At 50.5% G+C, this 12,502-nt stretch overlaps 3 protein-coding genes across 3 annotated transcripts; 1 reads left to right on the top strand and 2 right to left on the bottom strand.

The window, feature by feature from the left end:
• Positions 1-6,695: 6,695 nt before the first annotated feature.
• Positions 6,696-7,367, bottom strand: METBIDRAFT_118398 (uncharacterized protein). Its single transcript, XM_018854109.1, has one exon. The coding sequence runs from the start codon at positions 7,235-7,237 to the stop codon at positions 6,809-6,811; it is 429 nt and encodes a 142-aa protein (XP_018714619.1). The 5' UTR covers positions 7,238-7,367; the 3' UTR covers positions 6,696-6,808.
• Positions 7,368-7,498: 131 nt separating this feature from the next.
• On the top strand, positions 7,499-9,184 carry SRD1 (Srd1p; the record flags this gene model as incomplete). Its single annotated transcript, XM_018858617.1, has 1 exon — positions 7,499-9,184. One exon carries the CDS (start codon positions 7,499-7,501, stop codon positions 9,182-9,184), a length of 1,686 nt encoding a protein of 561 aa, XP_018714618.1.
• A 103-nt stretch (positions 9,185-9,287) lies between these two features.
• TLG2 (Tlg2p) lies at positions 9,288-10,391 on the bottom strand (the record flags this gene model as incomplete). The annotated part of the gene is made up of 1 exon (XM_018856539.1): positions 9,288-10,391. The coding sequence occupies one exon, from the start codon at positions 10,389-10,391 to the stop codon at positions 9,288-9,290; it is 1,104 nt and encodes a 367-aa protein (XP_018714617.1).
• Positions 10,392-12,502: the final 2,111 nt, after the last annotated feature.

The raw sequence follows: 12,502 nt of genomic DNA, 5'->3' as shown, positions 1-12,502 counted from the left end.
GCCCGCCCCCGGGGGCAAGCCCCGCGCACGTGACCCGCCCGCCGCCCACGTGCCGCTCCGCTCGCCCGTCAACTTGGCGCCCACGCCCACCACCAGCACCACGCTCGGGCCGCAGCCCGACGCGCCCGGGCCGGCACCGGCGCTGCCCCCGCCCGACGCGCCGCCGCGCGTGACCTCCGACAACCTCTTTCTCAAGCTCTCGTCCGCCCACGCGTGGCCGCTCCCCGTGGCCCAGCTCAGCACGGACGACGTGCTTGCCGCGGGCACCCACACCGCCGCCGGCCCGGGCGCCAGCGCACGCACGCTCGCGCAGCTCCCGCCGCCCGCAAACGCGTCCCAGCCACTCCCCAAGGTGCGCGCCGGCGTGCCCATGCGCGCGTCCGCGGTACGCACGCTCCAGAACCGCATCTCGTCTATCTTCAACAACCTCCCGAACGACATCGAGCTCTCGGACGACGAGTCCGCGTCGGACCAGGACGCCGAGGACCCGCGCGCCGAACCTGCGGCCCGCGCACCGCCCCCGCGCGCCTCCCGCTCGCCCAGAAAGCCCGCCCGCTCGCCATCTCCAGGCACGCCCAGCGGCCCGCCCAAACCACGCAGCCCGACGCCCGAGCTCCCGGGCAGCTTCCCGTCCGCGCTCCTTGACGGCGCGCGCGCCATCATGCCCGCCACGCTCGTGGGCGGCGCGTCGTCCGCGTCGTCCACGGCCAGCGCCGCGGCCACGCGGCGGGCGCGGCGCAAGACCACGCGGCGGGCGCGGCTCCTCTCCAACAACCCGCTCAAAAACGGCGGCATCCCGCGCAAGTACTGGATGAACGACTCGTTCGTGGCCGACTGCCTCAGCTGCTTCAAGCCGTTCACTGCGTTCCGCCGCAAGCACCACTGCCGCTTCTGCGGGCAGATCTTCTGTGCGGACTGCACCATCTTCGTGTCCTACAGCCAGTACAAGCAGCAGCGCCACGGCCACAGCCCGGGCATCGTGGGGGGCAAGGCCTTCAAAGACAAGCTCCGCGTGTGCCGCCCGTGCTACAGCGATGTGGTCGTGTACCTCAGCGACGACTCGCTGGGCTCGTCTGCGGATGAGCAGGAGCCCGACTCGCTCGACACGCGCTCCGCAACGGGTGTCGGCAGCGCCTACGTCGAGGACGCCGTCACGCCCGGCCCGTCGGACCGTGCGTCAACCAGGCTCCGTTCCTACTCTGCCAGCTCTGCACGAAGCTGGGCCCTCGTGGCCTCCCCTGCTCTGAAGGCGCGCGAGCCCGCAGCTGCTTCGGGCGACAGCCCGTTGCTCAAAAACGCGGCCCTGTCGTTCGCCGAGGCTTCCCACAAGAGCCCCGAGGGCATTCTCCACCGCCATCCTCCGAAGATGGCCATTCCCACCCGAAGAACCGGCGAGGCGTTGGAAATCGCCATGCCGCCTTCTTCCTATACCCAGAGCGCCTCGTTCAATGCTCACCAGACCTTGCGGTCTCTCGGCAATGGCATGCAGTCGTTGAACGCTATCGGCAACGAGCTTCCAGACACCAAAAGCTGGTACAAGAACTACCCGCGCCGCTCGGCTTCCGTCAGTTCGGAAGTCGGCAACTTGCGTGGCATCGACAACATCAGCTCTTTCTACAAGTCCGTGGTCAACGGGAAGTACTCCAGGCTCCCCGTCAAGTCGAAGCTCGACTTCTCTAAACGGGCTCATGGCATTCTTTCCCAGCCGCTAGACCTAGACATCGAGCCCGAGGGTGATGCCGAAAGCGAAAACGAGGACGAGCAAGCAATGTCTTTGTACACATCTTTGAACCACTTGGCAGCTGCATCCAGCATGCCGACACGGCCCCTCAATCCCCTCTCTTTCTCCATGCCCGGCGTTCCTACGCTCCTTGAGTTTCAGGGTATCGACGGGAAGTATGCACCTGTGAACATGCGTCAGTCCGATGCCATGACTCGTTTCGAATTCAAGCCCATCGATTCTTTCTCCAGCGCGTCCGTCACCGAAAATAGGCAGCGCTCAAACTTCCGCTCAAACGAGCGCGCTAAAGCATCTTTGCGAAGAATTAAAGATCGGAGAAATCAGAAACTGATCAAGAAAACGTACAACAACATGCTGAGAATTCCTTCCATCGAGACAAATTTCAATGGCCAGCCACCTGCCTCCCCGGACCTTTTCACGTCTCCAGGACTCTCGAAGGATAAGACAGCATACTATTGTCCGCGCAGCCAGGAAAGCCCATCTAAGGCAGCTTCGAAGTTGTCAGCCAGTCCACAAAAAGAGATCAAGTCGAATTTATCAAGCTTTTCTATGAGAAGTGACGACACAAAGAGCATCAAACAATTCGTGCAACTCACTAAAAGTGAGAATGCTTCTCTGACAAATGTGTTAATGAACTCAAGTGATTCCAACATCATCGACTTAAACACTTGCCCACCGGAACTCTCGGTCAGCTCTATGTTCGATCAAAAGTTGAGGCACATGATCAAGCAGTGTTTGGAGGATTGCGACATCAAGGACCACGCAGACCAGAGTCGCTGGACACAAGTCTTGCTGAGCACTTTTTCGCACATCAATCAAATTAAAGTCAACGATACATTGGATGTGAAACAATACATCAAGATCAAAAAAATACTAGGGGGAAAACCGGAAGACACCTCTGTTTTGGATGGGCTATTTATCACCAAGGATATTGACTCGAAAAGAATGAAGTCTTCAATTAAAAGCCCAAAAATTGCTCTTCTTGTATTTCCACTAGAGTATCTTAAACAAAAAGAGCAGTTTATTAGTTTGAGAGTTGTTAACTCTCAACAATCTGTTTATATCTCGAATTTAGTGTCACGACTTATATCTTTGGAGCCAGATATTGTTCTTGTTGGTGATACTGTTTGTGGTTTGGCTGAGAAGCTTTTGGAAGAGGCAAATATCACGGTTATTTCTAACGTGAAACCACAAGTCATTGAAAGAATCTCACGGTACACAAAAGCTGACATATTGCAGTCAGTCAATGACCTATTCTTTAAAAAAGGATCCTTGGGTGTTTGTGGCCGGTTCGAGATTAAAAAATTTTTACATGGACAATTTGTGAAGACCTACGCCTTTTTTGTAGGTAACAATGTCCAATCTGGGTTTACAATTTGTTTAAGAGGTGGAGACGAAGAATATTTGAGCAGCGTGAAGTACGCAACTGAATCTTTGATACCCGGAGCGTTCAATTCAAGATTTGAACAAAGCTTTTTTCGTGACTTCTCGCTAATCATTGATGTTCCTCGCGATCACGATGAATTTGGATTACAAGTGCTCGACAGACTGATGCAAACTGAGACTGAAGATCCCAACGATCTCAAAAATATCTGCATCAGCTCTATGGAACAATATGGGGTTCTCAGCTATATCAAGTTATTCAGCGAAAGAATCTTGAGTTTCTCGCCTGCTGTCTCATATCCGCTCCCTAAAGCCTTAAAAGATGTCGTAAGTTCTTTCACCCTTTTCACACGATACTATGAGCTCAACAAGGTTATCCAGAATTTGTCTGAAAATGACGATATTGATGCGATGTGGTTGCACATGCTACAGTTTGACTTCAACTTTGAAAAATTCAATGGAAAGAGAGACATTTTGACATACTTGAAATTTGTAAGTGCAGAATGGTTGTATTTCCATCAAAGAGAATTTAATTTTCGGATCAGAATATGGTCAAACAGCATGAAATACTCGATATATCAGCTCTACCCTATCTTTCACAGAAGCATTCATTTTTTACACTCCAGAATATCCATCAAACATGCAACCCCCTGTTATGGACCTGTTGTTGTTGTTGTTGACTTTTATTCAGATAACGACAAATGTCTCGGTGTTTTCCTCGACCAAACGTTACAAGAGACTGGAAAGACTTGTGATGAATGTGGGGATCTCCTATTGAACCACTACAAGACTTATGTTCATGGTAACTTCAAAATCGATTTGGTTGTTGAGAAAATAAGTGATGTGCAAACTTTGGAACAATTTACGGATAAAAACAGAAGAATAATGTGGAGCTATTGTCCTGAATGCCATCTTTCTTCTCCCATATCTTCAATGAGCGATGAAACATATTATTTATCGCTTGGAAAGTTTTTTGAGCTAAATTTTTGTTCACGGCACACCAGACAAGACAAACAATGTGAACATGACTTTTTCACAAGTCAGGTGAAATACTTCGGGTTTAATGGATATTTCATTAGATTTGAAATCTCACATATTCTGACGTACGAAGTTGTGGTTCCTCGAAAAAAACTTGAATTTCTTGCTACTTTGAGTTTGGAACTGAAACTAGACTCCCTTAAAACTATACAGTTAAGCTCTTCCAAATTCTTCAAGAGTCTCACGAATCGTCTCAATAGAATCAAAGTTGATACTTTTGATCGGGCGGAAGCCGGTCACAAAAAACTCGAAGAGCTTAAAATTAGAGTTAAGGAGGAAGAATCTGTTATCGATGCCAAAACACTCAAAATCTACGAGACCACAGCCCCCACCAACTATATGTCTCTAAACGTAATCCAGCAAGAGATCCAAGAATTGGGTGTATCCTGGGACCAAGAGTTTAATGACTTTGAGAAAAATTTCCTTCCAACTGAAAACGAAATCACCAAAATTACACAATTTCATCTAAGGAACTTTTTGATGGACAGATTAGATACAGAGATGAAAGAAGAACTGATATGCCTTGAAAGTGAGAATGCAAAAACCTGCAACAGCACAATTGAAACCAAGAGTTTGTCAGGAGATCTTTCGCATCTGCGTCTGGCAAATGAGCAAAAGCATACAAGTGACGACCTTTTCTCCATTGGTTCGCGAAGAGTACCTCTGACTGTTATCGAAGACAAGATTTTGCAAATACGACAGTCTCTTGAAGATGATCAAAACAGGCATATCTTAAAGTCGCCCACAAAGTCGAAAGCAGAACATGAATTTGACCTTGCTCTGACGGAGTCTTCAGGTCACCATGGCCCAACCCGAGTCCAGGACTTGACTAACTATTTCAATCAGATGACTTTGGAATTCCAAAAGCAAAGAGAAGCTGTTCTTGAACATCAGTTGAGCAAGTACAAGGCAATCCCCATTGTGAATTCGCAGCCAATTGTCGAAATTTACGACAATATAGAGGATGTTGTCGATGTTGATCGCAAGCTTTCTGGTGCTCCAAAAGCGTCCCTTGGTTCTGAAACAAAAAATGGCTTTGACGGGTACAAGTCAAAAATGCAATCGGATGTTCCTGAACTGGATGCGTATATGGATTCACATCAAAGAAAATCACAATCTTCATCTAGTGATCCAGCAAAAAGCACCAAGGAGACCCCGAAGCAAAAAATAGACATCCCCCAACCAGAGAAAAACTCTTTGCTAAAATCTCTCTCAAACTTCTGGGCCGACAGGTCAGCAACCCTTTGGGATCCCTTGGAGTATCCTTTGGACTTTACTGAACACACGTTTGCGGATTCTGAGGTTATAGTTCGTGAGGACGAACCTAGTTCTTTAGTTGCGTTTTGTTTATCTACGAGTGATTACAAACAAAAGCTTGCGGGAGTCGACCCAAATGAATCAGTGCTGTCGGAAAACAAAGAGACCGAAATCTTGGAGACCAGCGAACAATTCAAGAAGAAGAGTGAGCATTTTTCCAAGCTCGAAAGAAAGTTTAAGAAAAGAACTGATCAAAGTAAAACCGAGACAAGCGAACTAGAGATCGTTTTGAATCAGACTAAGTCAAGCCACTTGAAATATCAATTTGTTGATGGAAGCACGGAAATGTCTTGCAAGATTTTTTACAGCGAACAGTTCGATGCACTTAGGAAAGCTTGTGGGGTTGATGACTCATTCATACAGAGTTTGTCCAGATGCGTGAAATGGAATTCTACTGGCGGCAAAAGTGGGTCCAATTTTCTCAAAACTCTCGACAACCGATACATTGTCAAAGAATTATCAAAATCTGAACTAGAGTCGTTTGTTTCCATCGCACCGTTTTACTTCAAGTATATCTCGCAGTCAACCTTCAACACCTTGACAACAGCTCTTGCCAAAATCTTTGGATTTTATCAAGTTGAGTTCAAAAATTCCATGAACGGGAAAACCTTCAGAATGGACTTCTTGATTATGGAAAATTTGTTTTACAACAGAAAAACCACGAGAATTTTCGACTTGAAAGGGTCCATGAGGAATCGGCACGTGCAACAAACAGGTAAAGAGAATGAGGTTTTACTCGATGAAAACATGATTGAGTATATTTACGAGAGCCCTGTGTTTGTCAAAGAGCAGCTGAAGAAACTTCTACGCGGCTCGCTATTCAATGATACGTCATTCCTTTCAGCTATGGATGTCATGGACTACTCTCTTGTTATTGGCATCGACGATATTTCCGGGAAGTTATACGTGGGAATCATTGACTGGTTACGTACATTCACATGGGATAAGAAAGTTGAGAATTGGGTGAAAGGGAAGAGTTTGGTAGGCAAGAAAGGCAAAGATCCCACGATTGTCACCCCCAAGCAATACCGTACCCGATTCAGGGAGGCTATGGATAGATATATATTGGAAGTCCCCGATATCTGGTACGAGGGGTCTAGTTGATGAGCACGGAAAACTTGAGAAAAGCGACATTGGTCTGTGGTTTCGCAAAAGAAGATTATTTCACAGGCTTGCCCTGCCGTATTCACGTTGATCTGGTAATCTTCGCTGGGACTTCGTTCTACGCGTCTTTTGATCCGAATGCAAGCCTTCAAGCCAATCGCGCGAAGGATACGCAATATGCCGGTTTATTTGTGGCACACCACAGTACATTGAGACGACATGCGGCTATATCCGCGCTGTCTTATCACCGGCGCGTCTGCGGCCGTCTCCTATTCTGAAACCGACAAGATGAAACAAAAGAAGCCAGCAGACAAATTCGCACATTGCTGATACAAACAGTGCTCCGAATTTAGGTACACCAGAAACAAGACAAGTCAGCTCAGCGGTCATTTCTGTGTACCGGAAGCACCAAGGTTCCTTGTATACACGTGAAGAAAAGAAAAAGAAAAAGAGAAAGCGAATACGAACCCCTATTTTTTTATCACGCCAATTGATCGTGCGGCTCACGCCGAGCCTGGGCGTCGCGTACGAGGCTGTGATGTAGCTGTGCGCGCGCTGCATCTCCCACCCCACGCCTATGTTTAACAGTTTGGGTGAGTTTCTATTACACAGGTGAGTTTGCTCTGTTCCATAATCTACACTGCGAATTCTCATCGTACATTTTTGGAGCGCTCCCTTTTTCACGGAATAACATTACTTTCTTCCCGCATTGGTCCAAAACCATCTACAAAACTTTGATCTGTCAGAGCACCGGGCGCTGACCGTTTCTGCCCCATTAAAGTAAAGGAATCTTCCCGCTGGGTGCATAATCCCACCTGTCTCCCAAATACCAAAGCCCTGCCGCTAGACAACCGTGGGCTTGATTCAAGATTGTTTCATTGATATTTTCCTGATTGAACCGCGCCACACTCAAAGATGAGACACGCGATTCTCACCTCGATCTCCTCGTTCCTCCTCGCAGTGGCATTAGCATTTTTGATTTTGTCCAACGTGTCTACGCCCGTGTCGTCGGGATTACATTTGGCCGCTTCCCTGTCGTATACATACGGCATTTTTGGATATTGCGACGGCGATCTGTGTCCTTCGGCAGCCTACCCGGTACTGTTTGGCGATGTCGACACCGACTCGTCGTGGTTTTTCGGCTCCGCTACCCGAAACACGTTGTCCAAGACGTTTATCGTTGCGCCCATTGCCGCGGGTTTCACATTCCTAGCGTTTGTGTTCACATTCCTTTCGTTGTTCGTGCATGCAAGCGCCCTCAAAATCCTCTCCCTCGTGTTTTCAGTGGTAGCGCTTGTATCCTCGGCACTTATTGCAGTGATGGCAGTGCTTGTATTCCACCCTCATGTCGAGTGGGTTGGATGGCTTCTCGTTGCCGCTGCCGGGTGTTGTTTGGTGGCAGCACCGCTTCTTTTCCTTTCCATCGGCGTACGTGAAGACCACGACGCCGATTCCGACGTGGACCAGTATGCGGGCCATACTTTTGGCGACATCTCCAACATGGACCCCCCTGGCAGGTATTCTGCGGGCTCTTTGAACGACATAAAGGAAAACTCATACGGCTATGCGGTGGATCCTCTGGGAAGCTCCAAGGAATTCAGCTACCGTGGCCCCAACACGAATGAGTATCCGGCCGACCGGACCGACTCGCTGAACAAGAGCTTGTTGGAGGCATTGCCCAAAACTGCCAATGATGTCACCAAGCCACGCCCCTATATGGCCAACGGGCCGGGCGCCAGCATCAACTCTTTCCAGAACAACGCCCACTTGGGCACGAACGCCCAGGGGCCCGGCTCGAGTGCCAATTCGCTCCAGCAAAACGCCTACTCCAGCTTGAACATCCAAAGCGGGCCCAGCACGCCCATCGCCTCAAAGAGGCAATTGGCGCCAAATGTCGTGCCGAGCGAGGGCATGACCTACAACATCGAGCAGCCCGGCGTAATGCCGCCGTACCCCCAGAAAGACCATGCGCCTTCGATATACAGCCTGCACAACTACGGAGTGTTTGACCATCACCCCACTGTCGAGGGCCACCGGCCATTCACAGAGGCACAGGATGTGGACGAAGCTGCAGAGCGGGCCTCTGTCACACTGGAGATCCACGCGGACTCGGACAATGAGTCGGACTTCACGAGTGTTTCGCAAAGACCGCCGAACGAAAGCTATGTGGTGCCGCGGGTCTCACCCCAACGCATGCAGCAGCAAAGCTACCAACAAGGCATGCCGCCACAGGCGTTCCAAGTTCCACAGGGCCAGCTTCCTGCGAGGCCGCAGAATCAATATGCCAGCCATGTGCCGCCCCAGCCGGGCCCAGGCCAAAGTTACGCGCCGCGAGCGCAAGGCCCAGGGTATGGGCAGCCGGGCCAAAGCTACGCGCAGCCGGGCCAAAACTTTGGGCAGCCGCAGATGCAAGCCGCGGCACCGCGCCCGGTGACCCGGGCCACGATTTCCGACAATGCTTTGAGCAATAACCCCGATTTTGCTATTGGGTTTTCCGGCCGGAAGAAGCAGGTTGGGCGGCCAGGATACGGTGCGCCGAGACCCGGAGCGGCGTTCACGCCGAGAACAGGCCAGCGGGACGGGCCTTACGGAAACATCTAGAGACTCTGAGCAATGGCATGACGCGCAGTGAAGTATCGTATATTTGCGTTTGTAACAAGCGAGAAGTGTGGCCTTGGCTCTTTCGGACACCGTTCAACGGCGATCATGGCGCAGGAGCCCCGGCCTGTTTGGTGGGCCTGGATTGCGGGCCACTCTGGCCAGGCGTGCCGGCCCCCAGGCTAGGCTTCTCGACCACGGTGGTCTTTCGCGAGGGCCGAATCATCACCACCATGAACAACGCTAGCACCACGAGGCAGAGCAAGAAGATGATCTTGCACTTGGTGGTGCGTTTCTGGTGGCCCTGCGCACGTACCAACTCCTTGTCGGAGGCGCGGAGGTCCTCGGCCGTGCGGCCGATGTTGTAGTCGATGCGGTCCAACATGCTGCCCTGGTCCACGACAAGATTCTCCATCTCCTTGAAAATGGTGGAGATCTCGAGGATGCCCATGGCCAACTTGGAGATTTCGCGCTCGCGGGACGCCATGAGCTGCGAGTTCGGGTCCTGCTGTATCTGCTGCTGCGCCTGGCGCAACGCCTGGCGGGAGTAGTCTTCAATATCACGCGAGTCCTCTTCTTCAAGCGGGATGTGCTGGGAGGCCGACGACAGCAAGAGGTTGTGCGAGTCGTCGTCGTCGTCGTCGTCCTTGAGGAACTTGATGTAGTTGTTTTGCAAGTTGCGGAACACAAGCAGCGAGTCCTGGATCTTGAGCGCATACGTCTTCTTGTAGTTCTCGAGAATGGAAAGCTCGTCCGCGCTGTAGGCGAGGCGGAGCCGCACGTGGTTTTTCTGGATGAACTCAAACTTCTTGATGAGCACGTAGCACGCCTCGAACATGCGTGTGATGTTGTAGTTGAGCCCGTCGATGCCATCCTCGAGGGGCTTTTTCTCGGAGTCGCGTGTGATCAAGAGCTTCTTGTAAAGCAGGCTGAGCTCCGTGGTCTTCTGCCGGATGGCCGCGAGATTGGTATCTAGCAGGCTGGAGATCTCGAAGATCGAAGGCGCAAGTGGCCGCATCTCGATTTCGTTGGGGCGGCTGGCGTCGTCGCGGTACGAGTTTAGATTGCGGGGCCCATTCATGGATCTGCGGGCCGACATGAGGCTCTCCTCCTCCTCGGCCAATGACACCGTGCGGCGGGCGCCGGGCGCTTCTAGCCGCGGCACGGTCCGGCGGTACGAGAGGAAAAGATTGGTTCTGTCGCGGAACATGGTGTGGGTGAATGGCGGAAGTATAAAGAAAGCTGTATGGATTTTGGGATCTTTGTTGGCGCGGTGCCACGGCGCCAGGCCGGGGAGATTTCGCTGTGGTTTTAGGGCCTGGGTTTGGGCGCGCGCCGCGCCAGGCCCTGGGGCCGGGGCCATCCGATTCTGGCTCACGGTCTTATTCTGGGCCACGGGGAGGGGGGAGCCAGAGATGGTAGGGATGTGTTTGTTTTGGTGCTGGGGGGAGGGTTTGAGTTTTTGGGGTGCTTTTTATTGAGCGAATGTGGAGATTATTGGGGGACATTAGTTATTGTTCTGGGAGGATGGGACTGGGAGTGCGGCTGGAGAGTGGGCTGGAAGTGGGCCTGGAAGTGGACCGGAAAGTGGGCTGGAAGTGGGCTGAAATTGGGCGAGAGCAGCGATTCTTCGTGTTTGCTTTTTTAATGAGTCATTTCTGCGCTACTTCATTAGCATTGCTTTTATGCTGGAAAGCAAAGACGGGTGACGCCCCGGAAAAAGACGTGTTGCTGATATCTTCCTTCTCATGCGGCTCGGTATATATACCGTTTCAGCTAGCCCACTCGAACATCGAAGGCATTGCCATGTGATCAACGGCACAGAAAAAACCAGAGTTTTCTTTTTTGCCTTGGAATCTGTAACTGCCTGGGAAATGGTGTATGTGCAAGAGTACTTATGGAACCAGCTACGTGGCTCCGTCAGCTCGAGAATGGATCATCAATAATTGTTCGCACGCAAGCGGACCAGAATCTTTCGGCCCGGCATTCCAAGTATTCAAGGTTGGCTCAACATCGACACTCATATCCGTGATATGTTCAAACTCGACACTCACAAGCAAAACTCAACATTAATCGTAGCTTTTCAATGTACGGCTGCTGCAACAGTGGCGGCGGATGTCTGGAAATTTTGCACCCATTCAGCTCGCATCAGAGTAGAAGATGGAACGCGGTGCAGAACTTCGATGCATCCAGCTGTTGATCTGTGTTTCTTTGTGGGACCCTTCTACCTTGCATACTTGAGGGTGCTCTTGTAATTCGGCTTCAAAGTTGTTCCTAGTTCTTGCAATGGCCTTTGGAGTGTATCCTGTGGGGGCCATAGTCCTCTTAATTTACGCCCAATCACTAGCCACAGGTCGTCTTCCTCAGAACGTTTCTGGTCAGACCCAATACGGCAATTGGAGCCTGCAACAAATTGCTTGCGATTGGAATGAGGGATCAGAAATTAAGTTACAGAAATCTTATAGAAAGAATGAATAATATCCATTCGGCCGCCGAAATGTTGTTACTTCACTGTATGTTTCGCAAAGCGCATTGCACGTGTTCTCTAGCTGTGGGCTTGACTTGAACATTCGTACGATGCTCGAAAAGAAGCCATAAGACCAGATGCGAGGTACTCTGATTGGCCTCATAGGCTGGTCTTCACATCTCTGAGCCTCAATGCACAAGGGCAAAACCTTCATCGCCCAACATTAATATGTGCGGCTAAGCAAGTTTGTTAGTGCTGGTCAACAATGCTCATGCTTCCAATGAATTTCCATTGGTTCACGTACACCTCTGGGGGACTGAAGTGAGTCATCCTTTTAAACTCATAAAAATGTAGTCTAATACAGACTCACGCAAAGCCACAACATGTTTGCCTGTACTACCCAGACAATGGACAGTCAGGTTACCGAAAATAGATATTGAGCCGTGTGTTGTCTTTCTATTGTCAGAACACGCATAAAAAGGGTCACCTCTCTTTTCGCAGCAATATTTACAATCTTAAGTATATGACAATAAGACTGTGCTAGTTCCTGCTGCAAGGTATCGTTTCCCAGAACTTGCTGCGAAAACTTGACTCTAAGCATGGTCTCGAATGTCAAAGACAGTCTACTTCAAGAGACAATCCAATCAATGACCGAGAGAGCGACTACGTCACTATTGCTGGGATATCTCGGCTTTGTTTCAGTCCAGAGCGACTGCAAGATATTGGGAACGGTATTTTGTAAATAAAGCAAAGCGCAGGGAAGCCCAGGAGTTTGATTCGAAAGTCAAAGAACTAATTACATGCGACAGTCGCCGGGCGTATTATTACATTCATGGTCTCATTATGAAATGAAG

The sequence above is a fragment of the Metschnikowia bicuspidata genome (genome assembly GCF_001664035.1).
Source record: "Metschnikowia bicuspidata var. bicuspidata NRRL YB-4993 chromosome Unknown METBIscaffold_1, whole genome shotgun sequence".
Taxonomy (NCBI): domain Eukaryota; kingdom Fungi; phylum Ascomycota; class Pichiomycetes; order Serinales; family Metschnikowiaceae; genus Metschnikowia; species Metschnikowia bicuspidata.
This window is presented reverse-complemented; position numbering and strand designations above follow the sequence as displayed.

Coding starts and splice junctions, on each gene's coding strand:
- METBIDRAFT_118398 (XM_018854109.1), bottom strand. CDS start 7,237: ATGAGAATTCGCAGTGTAGATTATGGAACAGAGCAAACTCACCTGTGT.